This window comes from Schistocerca piceifrons, chromosome X (assembly GCF_021461385.2).
Source record: "Schistocerca piceifrons isolate TAMUIC-IGC-003096 chromosome X, iqSchPice1.1, whole genome shotgun sequence".
Classification (NCBI taxonomy): domain Eukaryota; kingdom Metazoa; phylum Arthropoda; class Insecta; order Orthoptera; family Acrididae; genus Schistocerca; species Schistocerca piceifrons.
Window position 1 is genome coordinate 713,729,719 of NC_060149.1, and position 25,088 is coordinate 713,754,806.

Below are 25,088 nucleotides of genomic sequence, written 5' to 3' on the forward strand. Positions count from 1 at the left end.
GAGAGATGGGCGCGAAGACGTAGGGAAGACCTGAACTACAGCTTGAGGACAATATCTGGAGACATCAGATTGAAAAGTGTAACATTTGTCGGACATGTAATCGGTATAAATGCGGATATAATGACGAAAAGAGTACGGGAAACAACAGGGAAGACAAGAGAAAAGACAGGAAAAAAGTGGGTCGTTGAACGAATGAAGGAATGGACGGAACTGGGGATCAAGGTGGAAAGAACCGAAAACAGGAAAAGTTGGATATCGACGACAGAGAAGGATACAGTAAAAAAGTAAATAGTCGTCAGTGGAGCAGAAAACAGAAGAGAATACTAAAAATCTGGGAAGAAAAGCGGGAGAGAAGAGGAGAGAGGATGAAGAGGTGCAGGCAGGAGAAGAGAAAAATGCAGTCCACGAAAGGGGTGCCCTAATTCCTACAGAGGACTTAACGGAAGGAGGAGAAGAAGAAGAAGAAGAAGAAGAAGAAGAACGAGAACAAGAAGAGATGCTTCCATACGACCCTTAGTTTCTCTTGGCCGCAGCTCGTGGTCTAGTGGCTAGAGCTGCTGCCCCGATCGGGTCGGGGATTTTCTACGCCTGCGGACTGGGTGTTTGTGTTTTTGTCATTTCATCACCATTCAGGAAAGTGGCTGAACTGGAAAGCGCAAAGATTTTGGATTTATCCGGGTGCTGATAACCACGCCGTTGAGCACCCCACAAACCACATCACCTGGTTTCTCTTATCGTATCTAACGGTGCTCACGTGAGATATGTGTTGGTGGCAGTAGAGACGTTCTGCGTCCTGTCACAACTGCCAATTCTCTAAGCTTTCTCAATAGCGTTTCGCGAAGGGAACGTCTTCTCCTCTCCAGGGATTCCCATATGGGTACAGTGGCATTTCCATAACACTCGCGTGTTTGATCAAACATATCGGTGACAAATCTAGCAGCACGCTTCAGTATTGCTTTAATGTCTTCCTTTAATCTGACGTTGTGCGGATCCCAAACACTCTGGCAGTACTGAAGACATGGTCATACAAATATTCTGTATGCGGTATACTTTATAAATGAGCAACACTTTCTCCCAACACTCTCCCAAAAACCGAGGTCGATTGTTCACCTTCCCGAAAACTTACCTTGAGTGCGCGTTCCATTTCATGATATTTTGCATCGTTATACCTATATACACTCCTGGAAATGGAAAAAAGAACACATTGACACCGGTGTGTCAGACCCACCATACTTGCTCCGGACACTGCGAGAGGGCTGTACAAGCAATGATCACACGCACGGCACAGCGGACACACCAGGAACCGCGGTGTTGGCCGTCGAATGGCGCTAGCTGCGCAGCATTTGTGCACCGCCGCCGTCAGTGTCAGCCAGTTTGCCGTGGCATACGGAGCTCCATCGCAGTCTTTAACACTGGTAGCATGCCGCGACAGCGTGGACGTGAACCGTATGTGCAGTTGACGGACTTTGAGCGAGGGCGTATAGTGGGCATGCGGGAGGCCGGGTGGACGTACCGCCGAATTGCTCAACACGTGGGGCGTGAAGTCTCCACAGTACATCGATGTTGTCGCCAGTGGTCGGCGGAAGGTGCACGTGCCCGTCGACCTGGGACCGGACCGCAGCGACGCACGGATGCACGCCAAGACCGTAGGATCCTACGCAGTGCCGTAGGGGACCGCACCGCCACTTCCCAGCAAATTAGGGACACTGTTGCTCCTGGGGCATCGGCGAGGACCATTCGCAACCGTCTCCATGAATCTGGGCTACGGTCCCGCACACCGTTAGGCCGTCTTCCGCTCACGCCCCAACATCGTGCAGCCCGGCTCCAGTGGTGTCGCGACACGCGTGAATGGAGGGACGAATGGAGACGTGTCGTCTTCAGCGATGAGAGTCGCTTCTGCCTTGGTGCCAATGATGGTCGTATGCGTGTTTGGCGCCATGCAGGTGAGCGCCACAATCAGGACTGCATACGACCGAGGCACACAGGGCCAACATTCGGCATCATGGTGTGGGGAGCGATCTCCTACACCGGCCGTACACCACTGGTGATCGTCGAGGGGATACTGAATAGTGCACGGTACATCCAAACCGTCATCGAACCCATCGTTCTACCATTCCTAGACCGGCAAGGGAACTTGCTGTTCCAACAGGACAATGCACGTCCGCATGTATCCCGTGCCACCAAACGTGCTCAAGAAGGTGTAAGTCAACTACCCTGGCCAGCAAGATCTCCGGATCTGTCCCCCATTGAGCATGTTTGGGACTGGATGAAGCGTCGTCTCACGCGGTCTGCACGTCCAGCACGAACGCTGGTCCAACTGAGGCGCCAGGTGGAAATGGCATGGCAAGCCGTTCCACAGCACTACATGCAGCTCTACGATCGTCTCCATGGGAGAATAGCAGCCTGCATTGCTGCGAAAGGTGGATATACACTGTACTAATGCCGACATTGTGCATGCTCTGTTGCCTGTGTCTATGTGCCTGTGGTTCTGTCAGTGTGATCATGTGATGTATCTGACCCCAGGAATGTGTCAATAAAGTTTCCCCTTCCTGGGACAATGAATTCACGGTGTTCTTATTTCAATTTCCAGGAGTGTATTTACTCAAAGTGGCTGTGTCAAGCAGAATACTGTATTCGAACATTATAGTATTGTCTTGACCACTCATCTGCTTTATTTTATACCTTTAGAGTAATGCTGCCATTCACCACACAAGATATATATATATATATATATATATATATATATATATATATATAGAGAGAGAGAGAGAGAGAGAGAGAGAGAGAGAGAATGTATGTGTGTATGTCTTGGATTTCCTGCCAAACCAGTGGATCGATTTCAACCAAATGTGGCACAGTAACAGCAGTCCTTGCATCAGCACTGTGGGGTTTATAACCTCCTAACTCCAATAGGAGCGTAGATAAAGCTAAAATGTGTTCCTCCCAGCCTCTGGTGTATAGGCTACTCTGCGCAACAGTCATGTGTGGGAGCAGTAGCAGCCTGTCAAATAGCCTGCAGTGCATGACAGATTTGTTGTGGGAGTAATATCAGCCTGCTTTACTGAAGTGTGTTACAGGTGACTATGGGGACGTCTGGGGACATTTTGAGATAGGTAGAGGAGGCTGTTGTAGCGGCCCCTTATCAATTAGAGGGCCTGCACAACAGACAAGTAAGGTGGGCTGCCGAACTCCTTTCAAGAGCTCAGATCAAAACATTGCCAGTGATTGTAAACACCAACAGACTTTCTGCATAAATGCAGCACTACATCGTGAAAAGCCATGTGACAGTGATCCACCAATTGGAACTAACGTGACTACGTGTAGCGCTCTGCCGAATCGGTGTTATAAACACGCCAGCAGAGTCATACCAGCAGCGTGTACCAACAGCTAGGACAGCTCTGGCCATACCTACGCCGGCTGTAACCTAGTAGACACAAAGAGAGGTGAGAAGAGGAGATGCATGAAGCAGGTGGAGGGTGTAGAAGGATAGCGGGCAGGTGGAGATGGAAAGAGAGAGAAAGAGGAGGATATGTTCAGATGGAGGGGGAGGAAGATATGGTCAGAGAGACGGGGTGGAGGAAATGGACAAAGAGAGGGGGAGAAGGAGATGAATAGATAAAGAAAGTGGGGAGGAGGAGATACATAGAGGTGGGAGGATAAGTTGAAGAGACAGAGGGAGAAAGATGTGGACACAGAGGGGGATGGGGAGATGTGTTCAAGATAGACAGGCAATGCCACAGGGTAAAGGCTAGTGCACATATAAATCTATGGCGACAATGTATTTCATCTGTCGAGTCTGATTTGGGCTCTTTCCAGTCCTACGATTGTAATATACCCTTTCCTGTTCACCTGAATCTACGTTATTAACCCTTATTAATGTCTAAGAACTGGTCAGATGTACCCGAACACATCCCAGGTCATGAAGAAATGGATCCTGCTCCCCTCTTTAAACAGTTTAACATATTGACACAGTGTCAGCTTACAATCCTCCTCCAGTTACTATCGTTAGGAATTAATAAGCTATAACCACAAATGTGCATGGGAGAAGCAATTAAAACTCACGTTTACGCTGTCTAATAATTATATTACAGATGTATATATAGACTGCTTACGCACACACCTATGTCGTATTGAAGTTTTAAAGCAACATTTAAGTAATATGATGGGTGGAATAAAGCGTAGTTGGTTGGTTGGTTGTTTTGGGGAAGGAGACCAGACAGCGAGGTCATCGGTCTCATCGGATTAGGGAAGGACGGGGAAGGAAGTCGGCCGTGCCCTTTGAAAGGAACCATCCCGGCATTTGCCTGGAGCGATTTAGGGAAATCAGGGAAAACCCAAATCAGGATGGCCGGACGCGGGATTGAACCGTCGTCCTCCCGAAAATAAAGCGTAGTCACTATCATCACACACTGTGCGAAGTCGATGTGACACTTCCAATTTTTATCATTAGCAACCGAAAGCAAATGCCGATTTTATCAACTGCGTAATATCTGTGAAGTTACTGATATTATTGTAATTTTCCCACTAGCTATAAGCCTAACAAACAAAGACTGAAACTTTGTATTTATAAATTCTTCCTGTTTATATCTGTTGTGTACAAGCTCTAGAATTGCATTTTCTTATGTTAATTCCCCATTCCGCTATAATGTGCGTCATTTAGTTTACCCCTTCCACAAGACTGCAGGAAAAAATACTAAATGTACTCTTTGCTGTTACTAGAAATGGTAGCAGATTTTATCGCGTCCTACCGATAAATGTACTAATAAATGCTTCTATTTTCCGATGCAGATGACACTTCTCCCGCATTTCTATGAGGGTGTAATTGCCTCGTTTTATTCTTTGAAGAAAATGTAAAAAAAGGGCACTCCATACGCCTTCAGTTTCCTTGGGTACCATAAGCCTTAAGTGAGGAAACATTCAGGCTTTGTGTGGTCGTTTGCCTTAAAATTACTCCTTTTTAAGGCAAGGGTACGAACATTTATTCATACTCGGTCAGTGATGAAACTGTTACGACTCCTTAGATTATGTAAAAAGCGGTTTCGAAGTATCTGTAATGAGCATAGAAGGAAAACCATGTAATTAATATTTCATGATTTTCCACATAAGTTTTTGAGACAGATACCGTTAAATTCGTAGTATCTATACACAAGTGAACACACTCAGGTAGAAGACTACTCGAACCTATTCAGTAATGGTATTACCGCTGTGCTTCAGCCTCTAAATCATTGACTTGATCTCGGGAAAATCTCTGTAAAATTTTTAGAATTTCGAAACAACCTTGCCTGTGCAATGAAATAATACTTCCTTTAACCTACTTTTTGAGCAACCAAACGTTACAAAAGGCTTCAGTATTGTAAGAACAAATCTGTACTAAAAATAATACAATAAAAAACTAACATTTGTTCAATAAACTGCCTGCACCCATCAGCTGATCGGGATATAAGTTTCAATAGGATGACGTTACCTGCGGTCGTTATCGCGTATGGTATGACAGAAAAGTACGAGGCACGCCGTCTTTCTCCACCGAAGAACAGAGCACAATGTCTGGCGTCATGTTGTGTTAAGCTGTGTACTTGAGTGCAAACATAAATCATGTCGTTGCCGTGGATGGAAAATTCTTCTGGGAGAACTGGTTTTTTGAGCATAATATAAAGCGGCGGTTTGCTCCTCTCAGCGGTGCACGCAAGACGTGGGAGATAACCTCTGCTTTGTGTGCGCTTACTCCATTATCTGTAGAGGGAGATGTGGAGCTCGCCCTGTGCGTCCACGAGACTCAGAAGGCAGAAGATACCGGTGCCCACGTAGAAGACGTGTTCGTTAACTTCCGGAAGGCCTTACATGTATTTCCGTAATGCCACGTAATGAACAAAACAGGAACGTACGGAATATCGAATCAGTTTTGTCATTGGATTGAAGAATTTCTAGCAAATAGGACACGTCAAGTCGTTAACAGAGAGAAATCTTCAGACGGGAAAGTAACTTCCGGCTTACCCCAGAGAGTGTTATATAGCCATTACTATTCATTACATATGCATTCTGTTTGGCTACTAAATGGGCGAGTAGAGGGCAATAAAACAAGCAAATAATTGTAACCAACATAGGTGCGGAAATCATTGGTTTATCCGACACGACGTATTACGATTGAGTACCTGAACACCTTATAATAGTGTCCCCGAGGATCCAAACGCAGATATGCGCTGTTGAAGATAAACATATTATCACAAGTGTTTGAAGTGGCTATCGATCATCTGCAGGAAAGATTTATCACGTCTCCTCATCGATGTCCGCAGACGCTCAAAAATACCTGGCGTGTTACTAATACACTGACAATCACCTACAAAACGCTCCAGTTCATCAAAATATCAACAGAGCTGGAATATACCAAAACTTTCAAATGTTCCCACACAAAAAGTCAGTATGGAAATATTAAAACACGAACGACCACATAAAACTAATCTTTGGAAAGGAAGATACCAGAGTGAAACGTACTGAAAGATTCTTGAGGAAGGGAAGGTCACCCACAAAAACCTTTTCGGCGGACGCTTCATTATTGCTCGTCATTCTGTACCGGAAAGGACAGATACAAAAAAATAGAGAAAATCGAAAGGAGAGCAGCACGTCGACTCACATATTCGTTAATTAAGCAAAAATGCGTCACCAAGATGATCATAGAACTTCATAAGCAGAGGCCACAAGAGATGCGCGGTGTATCACGATGTGGTTTGCTGTTAAAAGTACGAGAGTATAAGTTCTTAGAAGTGTCAACCGATATATTGATGCGAAAATTGGCGGTTGACCCTAAATAACGAAAAGTGTGAGGTCATCCACATGAGTCCTAATAGGAATTCTTTAAACTTCGGTTACACGATAAATCAGTGTAGTCTAAAAGTCGTAAATTCAACTAAATAGCTAGGTATTACAATTATGAAAATCTTAAATTGGAAGGAACACATAGAAAGTGTTGTGGGGAAGGCTGACCAAAGAATGTGTTTTATTGGCAGGACACTTAGAAAATGTAACAGATCTACTAAGGAGACTGCCTACACTACGCTTGTCCGTCCTCTTTTAGAATACTACTGCGCCGTGTGGGATCCTTACCAGACAGGACTGACGGAGTACACCGAAAAAGTTCAAAGAAGAGCAGCACGTTTTGTATTATAGCGAAATATGGGGGAGAGTGTCACAGAAATGATGCAGGTTTTGGGCTGGACATCATTAAAAGAAAGTCGTTTTTCGTTGCAACGGAGTCTTCTCACGGAATTCCAATTACCAACTTTCTCCTCCGAATGCGGAAATATTTTGTTGACACCGACCTACGTAGGAAGGAACGATCACCACGATAAAATAAGGGAAATCAGAGCTCGTACGGAAAGATATATGTGTTCATTCTTTCCGCGTGCTAGATGAGATTGGAATAACAGAGAATTGTGAAGGTGGTTCGCTGAACCCTCTGTCAGGCACTTAAATGTGATTTAAGTAGATGTAGATGTAGATTGCTTCTCATACGTATACCTCGCGAAAAGGCTATGAAACTCCTCACAAGGAGGCTTACCATCAATCATCCTTCCCAAACAACTTTCGCTATTGGAAGTGGAAAAGGAAGAAGTGACAGCGAAACGCAAAATATATATGTAGATAGATAAAAGCAGCACAAAATCGGAACCCGCATTTAGGACCAGCTAGGTTCCTTCTCACCAATATTAAGACTCTGCTGACATGCGTCATTAGAGATGTAGTCTTATCTGGACAATACTATCAGATGAAATCATTCGTTGTTTTGTTCAAAGGTCGATCGTAACTTGCATAATCTATTTTGAGGAGCTATGAAAATTGAATCAGAATATGCAGACTTCATTCGAGCTGTTACCCTTTGCCCTTCAAGACTGGTGTCATGAATACGATACAAGAACGGTCGATGACATGCAACTCCCTCCTCTACTATATGGATGTTAAATCCCTCACATTTTTTTCCCAGCTCCAGGAGACATGGCTTAAAAGTTTCCCTCAATTACTTGTGGTACATACTGGGATTACTACGTCAGCACTACCACTGTTCCAGTGCGTCCACTGTCTATGGAGCATAACCCTAAAACAAATATTGTAACAAAATTTATTGTAAACATAATTACTTGAACAAGTCGATTATTTAATGAACTCAAGGTAGCCGGCTGCTGTGACCGAACGGTTCTAGGCGCTTCAGTCCGGAACCGCGCTGCTGCTACGGTCGCAGGTTTGAATCCTGCCTCGGGCATGGGTGTGTATGATGTCCTTAGGTTACTTACGTTTAAGTAGTCTAAGTCTAGGGGACTGATGACCTCAGATGTTAAGTCCCATAGTGCTTAGAGCCATTCGAACTATTTTTGAATGCAAGGTACGGTAGGAGTTTAAATAAATATTTTACATACAGTGCCTGATAAAAATGTGAAGCACCCAGAAGGGGAGGGGGAAACTAAATGAAATTTAGAGTGCTGTGAGGATATGTGGTGTTATGTCAGTGTTTACAAATTCGAGTGAAATTTACAGCACATGGCCTTATGAGCGCATTTATCAGTATGATGTTGCGCTCCCTCTGTCCTAGATGCATGCTATGAGAGTTATGCATCTCCGTGATATACTGTTGTGCCATCAGAGTTCTCTTAATCACTACCAGCCGTCTGGCTAGGGCCTCCCGTCGGGTAGACCGTTCGCCTGGTCTAAGTCTTTCGATTTGACGCCACTTCGGCGACTTGCGCGTCGGTGGGGATGAAATAATAATGATTAGGACAATTCCCTGATGCGGCTACTGCTAGTCTCCGACCAATGGGGTGCAAAGACACAATGTTGTAGGGAGTCGGTTACCTACGTCGACCGGAACGTTGAATACGGGTATATGCGCCGTCACGTTCCTGTGCAGTCCAACATCGGACCACTTTCAAAACTGAATGCCCACAAATTTGGATATTGCACGATTCTACCAGAAACAGAAGTGGAAACCCACAATGAGGATTCTTTCAAACACTGTTAGGTGCTAGTAACGCTCTCACTTAAGAGTATGCGGCGTCTTTACGTCTTTCACAGAGATTACTCAATATTTTAAACTGTTTTCTCTGTGTTCACTGTGAACTATGAGTTTTTAATTTGTAAATCTAACAAAGGAAATGTACAGCTCTGAATTCTATCACTACGCGACGCTCTTGTATCATCGCTCCCAATGGCTTGCGTGGTGATCGTCGATTCGCCGACTGAAAGAATCGTAAGATAATTAAATATTCCACGAGGAATTAATCTTAAATGTTATCTATAACTTTCCTTCCATGTTTTTATTAACTATAGACACGAAAATACATGGTTTCCCACACATCAACATTAATTTTATTGTATTCAACTGTTACAAAAATGTGAAGTACTGATGCATACAGTTTCTTCGGCAGCATGAAAGAACAATTAGAGACGATAACTGAAAATCTCCCGAGTCGCAAACACGCCTTTTTACACAAAACCATCTGGAGTTAGGCCACCCTCTACCACTAACATTGCCAAATCCAGATTAACGTGCGGACCCCGCACATATAAGGGATAAAGCCATGAAAATGAAGAAGGTACAGAAGCAAGACCTCAGTTATAAGAGTAGAAGCCCATGAAAGGGGAGCAGTAGTTGAAAACGGAATGAGACAGGGTTGCAGCCTATCTCTGGTGTTATTTAATCTGTGTATGAACCAAGCTGTGAAGAAAAAGAAGGTGAAATTAGGGAAAGGGACTAAGGTTCAAGGAGAAGAAATATGAATTTTGATGTTTGCCGAAGGCATTGTAATTTTGTCAGATACTGCAAAGGACTTGGAAGTGCAGCTGAATGGAATGGACAGACTGTTGCCAAGAGGTTATAAGATGAACACCAATAACAGTAAAAGCGGCAATCAAAAAGTTTCCTTTTGGGGGTGTTGCTGCAGGGTATATGCAACGAGCGCGATTCGTATGTGGATATATAAGCACCGACATGTAGGAAGAGATTAGTGTGGCATTCGTACCTCTGCGACGTGTGGGTGGTAAACTTTGAAACGTGAACTGTCGCGACCTTATTACTAAATGCGTCCAGACAGGACCGATTTGCTGATAATTCGGACCTTGGCTGCCTAAGGACAGACACCAGCAGACATCCATCGTAGAATGTAGAATGTGTATGGGACAACGAGTCTGCCGAAAACTGGGAAAACTGCGACCAGGTGTGCTACTACTTCATGATAACGCACGTCCCCATACCATAAATGATGTGACGTAGAAGTTACGCCGACTCAAGTGGAAGACACTCTAGCACCTGCTCTATAGTCCTGATCTCTCTCAATGCGATAATCACACCTTCGGTCACTTAAAAAAAGGCCTTGGATGATAGACAATTCCTGTCCAATGATGATGTACAGCACGCAATTACGGACGTCTTCAAGTAGCAGCACACGATGTTTTATCAAAAGAGTATCTTCAACCTAGTGAGTTGATGAGATGATTGCATAAATGCTCCCGGCGGTTTTGCCTGACCGGCCTATCGATTTTGATCGCCCCCTTATAAAACCAAGGTAACGGAATGCAGGCGAATTAAATCAGGCGATGTTGAAGGAATTAGATTAAGAAGTAAATGGTTCAAATGGCTCTGAGCACTATGGGACTTAACTTCTGAGGTCATCAGTCCCCTACAACTTAGAACTACTTAAACCGAACTAACCTAAGGACATCACACACATCCAAGCCCGAGACAGGATTCGAACCTGCGACCGTAGCGGTCGCGCGGTTCCAGACTGTAGCGCCTAGAACCGCTCGGCCACTACGGCCGAGCCCAAGAAGTAAGAAACTAAAAGTAATGGAAGAGTTTTGTTACTTGGGCAAGAAAATAACTGATGGTGACCGAACTATAGAGGGTATAAAATTCTGACCGGCAATAGCAAGAATAGCTTACCTGAAAAAAGAAACTCGCTAAAATCGAATAAATCTAAATGTTAGTAAATCATTTCTGACGATATTTGTGTAGAATTTATGAAAGTGAAACGTGGACGATAGCTCAGACAACAAGAGAAGGTTTTGAAATGTAATGCTGAAGACGAATACTGAAAGTTGGATGAGTAGATCGAATAACTAATGAGAAGGTACTTAATCAAATTGAGCAGGAAAGAATCTTATGGCACAACTTGACTAAAAGAAAGATTCGGTTCTTAGAACATATCCTGAGATATCAAAAAATAGTCAGTTTGTTAATGGTGGGGAGTGTATAGGGTTGGCGGAGGAGAGAGGGGGGGGGATGAAATTAAAATTTTGAAGGAGACAATCGTTTGAATACAGTAAGCAGGTTCAAATAGAGTAAGGTTTCAGTAATTTTGGAGAGATGAAGATGAAGAGACGTGTACAGGATTGACTAACGTGGAGAGCTACATCAAACCAGCCATCAGATTTAAGACGATAACAGCATGTTGAACCGTTATCACGAAATAGCTAAAGTGGCTTGAATGATTAGGGTGAAAGGTAGTGAAAGAAGTCAAGTTGATTATTCGCAGACCTTAGATAAAACGAGTGTCGAGAAGCGAAAAGCAAAATTCCTGAGTGCAATCAGTTAAGCGCATGCACGGAGGAAATGGCTGCAGTCCGCAAGCACATCCATCGATCATTAGCACAGCCCGAAGGTCACAGGTTCGAGGCAGCGCTTTCCAAAGGTCACGGAACACAGCCTGCTAGCCACGCGTGTACGTGTCAGGCTCTGCAGCCACCCCGGCGATCATCTATTAAATTTCCCTTTCGTTTCTCTTATTGAACGTGTTTATTCGGGATCAGATTGCAGTTCTATGTTTTGTTCTGCCCCCTTATCAGGATAATGTTACAATACCGGATAAACACTTAATCACTACTAGGAGAAATCACGCTAAAACTTTGTACCTACTTATTGTCACTTACAGTCTCGACACCCGCCGCCTAGAATCAAATGGGGCTCGTATTTCCACATAACTACAGAAAGTTGCATACAACTCTGATGAAAATTTCGGTTCCTGGTTTGTAATGCAGTTGAGCATTCACGATAACTGGTGAAATTAAATATAAAATAAAAAGAGAAAATCCACCCAAAACTGTTAAAGCAAGGTATTACATATTTTGATCATCTGCACTACCATTGCAGGAAACAGGCAAAAAAAAAAAAATGGTTCAAATGGCTCTGAGCAGTATGGGACTTAACATCTATGGTCATCAGTCCCCTAGAACTTAGAACTACTTAAACCTAACTAACCTAAGGACATCACACAACACCCAGTCATCACGATGGAAACAGGCAGTTCCTGAGAATCAAATGGGGCTCTTATTTCCACATAACTACAGAAAGTTGCATACAACTCTGATGAAAATTTCGGTTCCTGGTTTGTAATGCAGTTGAGCATTCACGATAACTGGTGAAATTAAATATAAAATAAAAAGAGAAAATCCACCCAAAACTGTTAAAGCAAGGTATTACATATTTTGATCATCTGCACTACCATTGCAGGAAACAGGCAAAAAAAAAAAAAAATGGTTCAAATGGCTCTGAGCAGTATGGGACTTAACATCTATGGTCATCAGTCCCCTAGAACTTAGAACTACTTAAACCTAACTAACCTAAGGACATCACACAACACCCAGTCATCACGATGGAAACAGGCAGTTCCTGAGAATCAAATGGGGCTCGTATTTCCACATAACTACAGAAAGTTGCATACAACGATGATGAAAATTTCGGTTCCTGGTTTGTAATGCAGTTGAGCATTCGCGATAACTGGTGAAATTAAATATAAAATAAAAAGGGAAAATCCACCCAAAACTGTTAAAGCAAGGTATTACATATTTTGATCATCTGCACTACCGTTGCAGGAAACAGGCAAAAAAAAAAAAAATGGTTCAAATGGCTCTGAGCAGTATGGGACTTAACATCTATGGTCATCATCCCCTAGAACTTAGAACTACTTAAACCTAACTAACCTAAGGACATCACACAACACCCAGTCATCACGATGGAAACAGGCAGTTCCTGAGCTTATCCACTAGGACATCTCAGGTTTAAGGAGGTTATACTTTTCAGGAAGCTCTGTTGCAGAATTTTGTAACTCATGCCAACATCACTTACCTTTATGCGAGTGAGTACCCAACAACTGGGGACGACATGCTACCTCTCTAGAGCTGAAGTTCTAGGAAACCCATATCATCCCCAAAGTCTCGCGAACCCACCGTGCGTCAGCCTGCTCTTGCTGGGAGACTCCCTCATAAGTCACCTACAAGTACTCCTATTATGCTACTTCTGTCATAGCTGTCACGTTCGTGCCCACGTATCCACTGCTTCTGTTCCACTATATACGAGTTAATTCCAGCGTTCGTGAATCTTCGCTACTCGCAGTATTCACTTCAGTACTATCACGTACACTCAGGTTTTCCATCCACAGACGTCTCACCAAATAACTTCGACAACGTCAGAGGAATTCGCGTTCTTATAGAGGCTTACAAATAGTTGTTCTTCCCAAAGTCCACTGAAGAGGAAAGGGTGGGAATGGTGGCGTTTCCAGAAATATCCTCTACCACACCCCATCAGGCAGCGGCAGTATTAACAATATGTCACATCTAATGAACATTTGCCCCAGATCGGGATACGGGCACGTGTTTTCTATTTCTCATGAGCAGTCGTTTGAAACACTAGGCTACCTGTGCAAGACTGACTCATGCATTCGTAGTCACACGTGATCCAGCAAACAGCACAACCTGGGTTCCTCCCAATTGGTACACTGTAATAACATATATGAGAAAACAGGTTTAGTGGAAGACCACGGTTTATCTTGCCACATCCACATACCTGAAGTAATAATTTTATGTTTATTCATGGTTTCTGTGGGAAGTTTGTAACTTAGCTCCCGCTATATTTGGTTGATTTTTTATTGAATCAGTTTTCTTTACGATGATCGGACATAGGTAGGAGGAGCTACATGACTGAGAAGTAGCGTCTTCGGTCACGAAAACGGACAACGACCAGGATAGCGGGGCGCTGACCACACCCCCCTCCATCTTCACATCTAGTGACGCCTAACTGATAGTAGGGTACAGTGGCGCCTGGAGAGCCACAGTTTGGCCAGTTTTGAAATGTTGCAGGCCGTCGAATGCACAGACGGCCCAGTGAGGCACTTAACCCCCTCCTCCCCCTCCCCAGTGGGAGGCCTGCGGTGCTTATGTGATGTTTCGAAGGTATGTTTCATACTACGACTTGAGCCTACTCACTCAGGTTACCCTCATCATTAGCCAGGACGTCATCTCTCCGGAGAAGGGGGGGAGGGGGGGGGCAGGAATCGTGGAAAACATTATGTGTCGGGGTTGTAGCGATTATTAGGGTTACTGATATAGTGTAGTCTCAGAGTAAACACGGATTTGACACAGTGGGTTACAGTAAATGGAACATCCCAGCTTAAAGATACCCCGCGATTAACAAGCACTGTGGATTTTAGCAACAAATGTCTGCGATCACATTCCCTTACACAACTGGAGGCAACCTGCTTACCTCACGTCTTCTAAAAATATCCCGTAGCAGTTGTCCAGCTTGGTTTCTTCTCCGTAAGCCGCGAACCAACGCTTGTCCCATAAACAGTGCGTAATAATGAAATACGTAAGTGGGTAGGTTTAGATGCTAATCATAATAATAATCGTAAAATGTTAGGGTGCCAAACAATTTTGTTTTAATTCATTAATCGCAAGATTATTAAAACGATTTCAAGAGACATTCTATCGTTAATATTCGTTACAAGATTCCAGGTCAATAACCATTGGTCTGACCGCGAAAATCACAGAACTGCTTTACACGATCTTAGAATCAACATGAGATCGCACAGTTATGTTTTCTGAGGCAACTTTAACAATTAATTCCGTCTTTATGCGGAGCTGCATTTCACGCACTAGTTCGCGTGTTGCCACCTCGAAAACCGTTCGTAGACTGCTTTGAATTAACACAACATCGCACAAGCATGTCTTCAGAGGTAAATTCTCAACGAACAGTTCCGTCTTTGCATGAGATCAGATGTCATACACGGATTCATGTATTACCTCTTCGGAAACCAATCAAAGACTGGCCCTCTCAGGGCCCACTTGTGATTGGTCCATCATTTCCATTAATTAGCACTGATAATAATTAAAATTTATGATTATCATTTCCTAATTAATTGAGTGATATTGAAATTATTATTAACAAGTTCTCAGTGCAAGTAGCAGCATCAGCGCGGATGGAGTTGTACATCAATATTTAAACATTAAAGATAAATAATAACCGATTCGCTTCTTGGTGGCCAGCGTGGTAGGTAAATAATCACTGTCCGCTCCATTAAAATACGGCTCTTGCTCGCCCGGCCGTTCTCACTCTATGTGACCATCTGCGGCGTCTTTCGAGGAGTCTGCTTTGTGATCCTACCTACTCGCTAGCCTCCAGTAGCATAACCTTCTTATACTGTGCGTTAAAACATAGCAGTAAAATATAATAAAAACGGGCAGCGATGTGCCATAAACGCCACAGGGCATTACACAGCATAGGAGTCGTCAACAGTCTTGTCCGCGACGTGGAAACTTTTCGATCCTCAAGGTGCCGTTCTGTGTACTTTTTGCCCTTCCTAAGAGCAACCGGGTGATTTTTGAAGCTTCGGAAAATATTTATAATTTGGTTTTTGTGACGTGTCGCTGGATCAGCCCAATCAGAAACTGGCCATCGGGTGTTTCACACGAGGTTAAATTGTGGTCCTATAATGAAATTTTGATCCTAATTGCTCCATTTCTCTTTCTTTTGTCGGAGACAGAGCATTACCGCTCAATTAGAAGTTCACACCAAAGAGGAATAGCGAGCGGTGATCCTGTTTTTGTGGTCGGAAGGTGTATCGTGGAGCGCGTTCCTTCTAAGACTTTCAGCACAATAAGGGAACAGTATCTTGCCGCAACGGAGTATTGATGAATGGATTGCCAAATTCAAAAATGGTCGAACAAGTGTTACGCGTGAGGAAGGAGCTGGACGACGACACTGAGTGTGCACGTAATTTGGTTCTGGTAGACAGACGAGTGACTACTGATGAAATGCTACATCGTCTGCAGATTAGCCATCTTTCTGCCTACGAAATCATCCAAAACAGAGTCGGCTGTCATAAAGTATGTGCAAGATGGGTCCCCAAACAACTCACAGTGTTGCACCAACAAACGCGCTTATACATCTGCCGACCGTGGTGGTGCGGTAGCGTTCTCGCTTCCCACGCCCGGGTTCCCGGGTTCGATTTCCGGCGGGGTCAGGGATTTTCTCTGCCTCGTGATGACTGGGTGTTGTGTGATGTCCTTAGGTTAGTTAGGTTTAAGTAGTTCTAAGTTCTAGGGGACTGATGACCATAGATGTTAAGTCCCATAGTGCTCAGAGCCATTTGAACATCTGCCGAAAACATTTGGATCGCTATGGTAACAGAATCACCTTTGGTGACGGAACATGGATGCACCATTACGAGCCGGAGAGAAAACGGCATAGTATGGAATAGAAACATCCACAATCACACAACTATCTGCAGGAAAACTGATGCTTACCGTTTTCTGGGACATACAAGGCCCAGTACTGGAATATTATAAGGAGAATGGTCCAACAATAAACAGTGCGCGTTACAATGAGATGGTTACTGACAGGATGAAGCCTGCAACTCGAAGCAAACGTCGAGGACTACTGTGGACGGGTGTTGCGTTGCTGCACGACAACGTCCGTCAACATGAACTGTATTGAAAAATGATGTTAAAGTGTTGTCCTATTTGTACTGCAATAAAAAGTATAGTTACTAGTACATTCCGAGTAATTTTTGACTTACCCCCGTACCCAGACTCAGCGGAAGACTTCGTTTTGAATCCCTTGGGAAGAATATGAATTTTTTGTGCCTACTCAGCGGACATATTACTATGATGTGACTATCGCTTCAAGACAATTTGACTTGGTCGTAAATCCAGGTCTTTTCTGTTTTACGTCAGCGTTCACTCTGACTGAGATGTCTCCCACAACTGTGATGACGTATATCTACTTACCTCATCACTCCCACCCGGCTCTTTGGCATGTGGTGTCTTGACGAAAGACAGGAAGAGATGTTTGCACAGCTCCTCGGGGGTTTCTGCTTCCAGGTATGTGTCCATAAACAGCCTGAAGCCCTCGAAGTCGATATCCTGTAACAAGAAAAATTGACACATGTGGGAAACCTCCGTGATAGAACAACATGTATCAACTGAAGCATCGGATTTGTGCTAGTCAGATGAAAACGAGATAGACAGAGAAAAATAAATAAACTGTTTATTATTTAAAAAATAATCGCCGTAAGTACTAATACGTTTATTTCAGTGTGACATCAAGAAGTCAATGCCTTCATGAAAAAATTCTGCGGTTGCCGTCCGCTGTGGCCGAGCAGTTTTGAGAGCTTCAGTCCGGAACCACGCTGTGCTACGGTCGCAGGTTCGAATCCTGCCTCGGGCATGGATGTGTGTGATGTTCTTAGGTTAGTTAGGTTTAAGTAACTAAGTCTAGGGGACTGATAACCTCAGATGTTAAGTCCCATAGTGCTTAGAGCCATTTGAACCATTTGATTTGTTTGCCGTTGCCTACGAAATAGTTATTGTGCCCAGGTATGCACCTCTTCGTCCGAAACAAATTGACGGCCACGAATATCTTTCTTTAGGGCTCCAAAAATATCGAAATCGTATGTGTAAGAACTTCCCAGCGAAACTTGTGCAACGTAGTCGAAACATCCTTTTCAACATGTGTAAGAGCTTCCACACGTTGAAAAGGCGTCAGTCGGGACTAGCCGACCGGTCTCAGGCGCTGCAGTCATGGACTGTGCGGCTGGTCCCGGCGGAGGTTCGAGTCCTCCCTCGGGCTTGGGTGCGTGTGTTTGTCCTTAGGATAATTTAGGTTAAGTAGTGTGTAAGCTTAGCGACTGATGACCTAAGCAGTTAAGTCCCATCAGATTTCACACACAAAGGCGTCAGTGAAACCAACCCTTCCCACTTGGGGTTGATTCCCTCACATTTATCGGTCGAAAACGACATTACGCAGAGTAATGAGCAACAGCATGACGATCTCGACAACCTTTGACGTTGCTGACCCTCCGGACGATTCGACGCTTCCATAAAGATATCGTAGGGCAGCAGCCTCAGTGAACGAGATCGTATCCCTTTGGAGGGCAATACGACTGCAATTTTTGCTCTAACGTTCAGGGTGGAATCATTAGCGACCGCTCAAAACCATTCGATGAAATTTGAACGCGATCCACAGCAAGAAAGGGTACTTTTGCTTTTGCAGCCCTCTTCTTTCGTGACCTCCTGTGACGTGATCACTGGGGGAGGGGGGGGGGGGTGCAACACTGACATACTCCCGGTGCTACCCGCCCACATTTTTTTGAGCACATTAAAAACGTACCTGTTTAGAGAGAAACTGTGGTGGAGTCCTACGCGCTTTCAGACAGGTACCCCCTTGACACTCCTCTGACTCCGTGTGCCTCCAGTGTGCTATGCTCTGTGTTCAGTGAGCGCATTACGTCGGAGTTAACTGAATTCGAACGTGGGAAAAATATATGTTTTCGTATGGTGGGTGCTCCCGCAACTAAGGGAGCGATAGGGTCTGGTGTTTCAAGAGGCACACTATCGAAGATTTATACAGGATATAGGGAAAGTCCAAAAAAATCATCGACTATGTCACAACGAGAACGAAAGTGTGTGTTGAGTGATCGTGACAGACGCTCATTGAAAAGGACTGTGACGAAAAATAAGACGACAGCTGCAAACGTCGCTAGTGGACTAAATGTCGCACTCGAACCCTGTCAATACCAAAACAACACGAATGGAGATCCATAAGCTGGGAACTGTAGTGAGAAATGGAATTCAAAAACCACACATCAGTAATGTAAATGTATGTAACAGCCAAACGTGATGCGGAAGCCGTACAATCTGGACTATGAAACAATGGACGAAAGTAATTTGATACAGCGGAAAAATAGTCAAAGTTGCAAATTTCACTTTTAGTTACTTGATGACTAGTTTCAGTTCAGGGCCTATTTTCAGATCATTCAGATAATCAAAATTATATTTCGCAAAATATAAGAACGAGTTCAGGATAACAAACATATAAGCATTACAAAGTCAAAATTAACGGTTACAGAGCATACAGACATGCTCTGTAACTGTTCAGTTTCACTTTGTGGCGTTTCCATAATTCTGTCCACTCTCTGTAGATAATCCTGCAGATTTAATCCAGGTGTCAACTTGAACATCTTCGTTTCCACGACAACAAGTTGTGGTTCCACATCTTTTGTTGATGGCCAGCGTTCAGCACCATACACTGCAGCTGTTGCCTGTTTGGAATCTTCCAGTTTCATTGTACACCAGTCGCAGAAAGCCGTATGAGCCACGTTCTGCTCAGGCGGTCAGAGATTTATGCACTGAAACTTCCATCAGTATGAACTCTCAAACCTAGATACTTAAAAGTCCTCACTGCTGGGAGGTTGACACCAGCGAGTGTTATGCTACCCGAGTCATTTAGATCTGTGGTGAGATACGGCGTTTTCTTTATGTTGAGTCGTAGAGCTACTTTTGTACGGCGGTTGTTCCAGGCTTGACTTGACATTGCAGGTCAGTCTTATCTTCAGAGGCCAACAGCACATCATCAACATACAGTAATGTCCTGGCTATTGTTTTCTGCAGTTTTCTTGCGATTGTATCCACGACTATGAATTAGAGGAAAGGAGGGAGAGCACATCCCTGATGTACTCCCACAGAAACAGGATAATCACCCGACTGTCCAGCGGCTGATCGTGTCCCGCTCCTCGGGTCATGGTTCAAATGGCTCTGAGCACTATGGGACTTAACATCTGTGGTCATCAGTCCCCTAGAACTTAGAACTAGTTAAACCTAACTAACCTAAGAACGTCACACACATCCATGCCCGAGGCAGGATTCGAACCTGCGACCGTAGCGGTCAAGCGGTTCCAGACTGAAGCGCCTGGAACCGCACGTCCACACCGGCCTCGGGTCATGGTAGAACAGTCTCTTTCATCCTACTAATTATTCAGGTACTCCACGCTTTCGTAGGGCAAAGAAATCGTGTGGCACTCGGTCGAAGGGCTTTTCATGGTCAGGGAAAGTATACACCTTGACTTCTCCCGATGTTTTTCCATAAGGAGTCGAGCAGCATGGACAGCGACTGTCGTCCCGCAGCCCTTCAAAAATCCACATTTATTGGTGGTGAGATAACGTGTGGTACAAGGTGTATGGGACGATAGTTGTTACGTTCAGCTGGGCTACCTTTCTGCTTCCGATTTGGAGTGGTTGTACCACATGTCTCACCAGTTGGAATCCTTCTCTTCTCAATAATTTTACTGAAGACAACTGTCAGCTATTCAGACGAATCCCAGTGCTTTGATTTTCACGTATCTGCGCATAGATCGTCTGATCATATAAATGATGTCATTCATCAGCTTCATGAAGAGTACAGGATACTGGGAATACAAAACATAAGATAAGTCACTTCAAAGACCGAGTCTTAGTAAGGCTCGCCAATCCGGGACCTTGGAAGAGCTATACGATTTGTTTCATCACAATGTGAGCGTGAGTGAACTGATCATTCCATTTCAGCGGCAGACGCTGCAAGAAAGTCGCCGTCTTATTGTTAAAATAATTCTGAGAACCCACGTAGCAAAAAGAACGCTGTTGCAGAGGCAACGGAAAAAGCATGCGAAATTCAGAAGAACGCGAAATCCCGAAGATTGGCTAAAATTTACAGACGCGCCAAATTTGGCACGAACTTCAATGCGAGATGCCTTTAATAGGTTCCACAACGAAACATTGTCTCGAAATTTGGTAGAAAATCCGAAGAAATTCTGGTCGTATGTAAAGTACACAAGCGGAAAGACGCAGTCAATACCTTCGCTGCACAGTGCCGATGGTACTGTTACCGACGACTGTGCCGCTAAAGCGGAGTTATTGAACGCAGCTTTCCGAAATTCCTTCACCAGGGAAGACGAATGGAATATTCCAGAATTTGAAACACGAACAGCTGCTAGCATGAGTTTCTTAGAAGTAGATAGCTTAGGGGTTGCGAAGCAACTCAAATCGCTTGATACGGGCAATTCTTCAGGTACAGATTGTATACCGATTAGGTTCCTTTCAGATTACGCTGATACAATAGCTCCCTACTTAGCAATCATATACAACCGCTCGCTCACCGATAGATCTGTACCTACAGATTTGAAAATTCCGCAGGTCGCACCAGTGTTTAAGAAGGGTAGCAGGACTAATCCATCGAACTACTGACCTATATCATTGACGTCGGTTTGCAGTAGGGTTTTGGAGCATATACTGTATTCAAACATTATGAATCACCTCGAAGAGAACGATCTATTGATATGTAATCAGCATGGTTTCAGAAAACATCGTTCTTGTGCAATGCAGCTAGCTCTTTATTCGCACGAAGTAGTGGCCGCTATCGACAGGGGATCTCAAGTTCATTCCGTATTTCTAGATTTCCGGAAAGCTTTTGACACCGTTCCTCACAAGCTACTTGTAATCAAGCTGCGGGCCTATGGGGTATCGTCTGAGTTGTGCGACTGGATTCGTGATTTCCTGTCAGGAAGGTCGCAGTTCGTATTAATAGACGGCAAATCATCGAGTAAAACTGAAGTGATATTAGGTGTTCCCCAGGGAAGCGTCCTGGGACCTCTGCTGTTCCTGATCTACACTCCTGGAAATGGAAAAAAGAACACATTGACACCGGTGTGTCAGACCCACCATACTTGCTCCGGACACTGCGAGAGGGCTGTACAAGCAATGATCACACGCACGGCACAGCGGACACACCAGGAACCGCGGCGTTGGCCGTCGAATGGCGCTAGCTGCGCAGCATTTGTGCACCGCCGCCGTCAGGGTCAGCCAGTTTGCCGTGGCATACGGAGCTCCATCGCAGTCTTTAACACTGGTAGCATGCCGCGACAGCGTGGACGTGAACCGTATGTGCAGTTGACGGAATTTGAGCGAGGGCGTATAGTGGGCATGCGGGAGGCCGGGTGGACGTACCGCCGAATTGCTCAACACGTGGGGCGTGAGGTCTCCACAGTACATCGATGTTGTCGCCAGTGGTCGGCGGAAGGTGCACGTGCCCGTCGACCTGGGACCGGACAGCAGCGACGCACGGATGCACGCCAAGACCGTAAGATCCTACGCAGTGCCGTAGGGGACCGCACCGCCACTTCCCAGCAAATTAGGGACACTGTTGCTCCTGGGGTATCGGCGAGGACCATTCGCAACCGTCTCCATGAAGCTGGGCTACGGTCCCGCACACCGTTAGGCCGTCTTCCGCTCACGCCCCAACATCGTGCAGCCCGCCTCCAGTGGTGTCGCGACAGGCGTGAATGGAGGGACGAATGGAGACGTGTCGTCTTCAGCGATGAGAGTCGCTTCTGCCTTGGTGCCAATGATGGTCGTATGCGTGTTTGGCGCCGTGCAGGTGAGCGCCACAATCAGGACTGCATACGACCGAGGCACACAGGGCCAACACCCGGCATCATGGTGTGGGGAGCGATCTCCTATACTGGCCGTACACCACTGGTGATCGTCGAGGGGACACTGAATAGTGCACGGTACATCCAAACCGTCATCGAACCCATCGTTCTACCATTCCTAGACCGGCAAGGGAACTTGCTGTTCCAACAGGACAATGCACGTCCGCATGTATCCCGTGCCACCCAACGTGCTCTAGAAGGTGTAAGTCAACTACCCTGGCCAGCAAGATCTCCGGATCTGTCCCCCATTGAGCATGTTTGGGACTGGATGAAGCGTCGTCTCACGCGGTCTGCACGTCCAGCACGAACGCTGGTCCAACTGAGGCGCCAGGAGGAAATGACATGGCAAGCCGTTCCACAGGACTACATCCAGCATCTCTACGATCGTCTCCATGGGAGAATAGCAGCCTGCATTGCTGCGAAAGGTGGATATACACTGTACTAGTGCCGACATTGTGCATGCTCTGTTGCCTGTGTCTATGTGCCTGTGGTTCTGTCAGTGTGATCATGTGATGTATCTGACCCCAGGAATGTGTCAATAAAGTTTCCCCTTCCTGGGACAATGAATTCACGGTGTTCTTATTTCAATTTCCAGGAGTGTATATAAATGACCTGGGTGACAATCTGAGCAGTTCTCTTAGGTTGTTCGCAGATGATGTTGTAATTTACCGTCTAGTAAGGTCATCCGAAGACCACTATCAGTTGCAAAGCGATTTAGAAAAGATTCCTGTATGGTGTGGCTGGTGGCAGTTGACGCTAAATAACGAAAAGTGTGAGGCGATCGACATGAGTTCCAAAAGAAATCCGTTGGAATTTGATTACTCGATAAATAGTACAATTCTCAAGGCTGTCAATTCAACTAAGTACCTGGATGTTAAAATTACGAACAACGTCAGTTGGAAAGACCACATAGATAATATTGTCGGGAAGGCGAGCCAAAGGTTGCGTTTCATTGGCAGGACACTTAGAAGATGCAACAAGTCCACTAAAGAGACAGCTTACACCACACTCGTTCGTCCTCTGTTCGAATATTGCTACGCGGTGTGGGATCCTCACCAGGTGGGATTGACGGAGGACATCGAAAGGGTGCAAAAAAAGGGCAGCTCGTTTTGTATTATCACGTAATAGGGGACAGAGTGTGGCAGATATGATACCAGAGTTGGGATGGAAGTCATTAAAACAAAGACTTTTTCGTCGCGGCGAGATCTATTTACGAAATTTCAGTCACCAACTTTCTCTTCTGAATGCGAAAATATTTTGTTGAGCCCAACCTACATAGGTAGGAATTATCATCAAAATAAAATAAGAGAAATGAGAGCTCGAACAGAAAGGTTTAGGTGTTCGTTTTTCCCGCGCGCTGTTCGGGAGTGGAATGGTAGAGAGATAGTATGATTGTGGTTCGATGAACCCTATGCCAAGCACTTAAATGTGAATTGCAGAGTAATCGTGTAGATGTAGATGTAGATGTAGGTGAAGAATCAAGGTTTGTGTTACTTCTTCGCAATACATATGACGAATTAACAACCATGATGGTCAAATCAGAAAAACAGTCGGTCTTCCAACGAACAATTCGAGAAGTGAACAGCAGCAGTGGAGGAGAGGGCGGAAGGAGGGAGGTGTAGGAAAACTGACGTGCATGGCGTATCCCTGACAAGCACCGTATATAGGCGTGATTGGGTAGATTAGAATATTACTTTATTTTCCAGCATGAATTTCCGCTCTGCGTCGGTGTGTGTGTTGGTTTTCAATTTTGATCTTACTGGTAGATCAAAACTGTGTGCCCCACCGGGACTTGAAACAGGGGACTGGAAGTTTGGAAGGTAAGAGATGAGATGCTGGCGGAAGTAAAGCAGTGGGTGCTGGTAGTGAGGATAGCTCAGCGGATTAGTTGCACTCCGAAAAAAAATCGAGTGGACAGATCAACGATGAACTTGAACGGACGTCATTGGGACGTAGGCCCTGAATAAATGCAACGAACAAAATGAGATAAAAAAAGGCCGTAGAGCACTTGGTGGCGAAAGACAAAGGTCTCAGGTTCGTGTCCGGTCCAGCACATGGTTCTGACCTGCCATAAAGTTTCATCTACATACTTTGTTTCCTCTAGAGCACAGTTTCGGCTGTGAGCCACTTTAAAATGTTTCCGCAAGAAATCCATCTAAATGTCCTTGTTTAGGTCCGAGATGTGTCTTCGTCCCGACGAATATACTTACAGTTGCTGTCGTGAATGAAGTGTGATTGGTGCTTAGATTGAAATTCGGTTTTCGACAGAACCTATCAGTTAATTCTATTTTACTCGCCAGAACGATGCATCATATCGTGCTCGCGTTAGTTTTCGACGCCACAGTAACATCGCTAACAGTTTTGTAGCCATTGTAGAAGCGCTCAGAGTCCTAACGCCGTTCTGAGTCATCCAGTTGCTACGCAGAGTTGGCGCAATTTACTGGTCTAAGTGAAGGTTTGCCTCTACTTAAGCCAGTATGCTATTGTACATGCAGCTGTTCAAGGCATTAAAGTTTGACCACCCAGCTACAT

General features: G+C 44.9%; 1 protein-coding gene across 1 annotated transcript in view; it reads right to left on the bottom strand.

The window, feature by feature from the left end:
- Positions 1 to 25,088, bottom strand: part of LOC124722665 (diacylglycerol kinase beta-like) — a 500,391-nt gene that overhangs the window by 164,670 nt on the left and 310,633 nt on the right. The window contains exon 4 of the mRNA XM_047247810.1: positions 17,044 to 17,178. Within this exon, the coding sequence (XP_047103766.1) occupies positions 17,044 to 17,178 (135 nt within the window). The remainder of the gene's footprint in view (positions 1 to 17,043; positions 17,179 to 25,088) is intronic.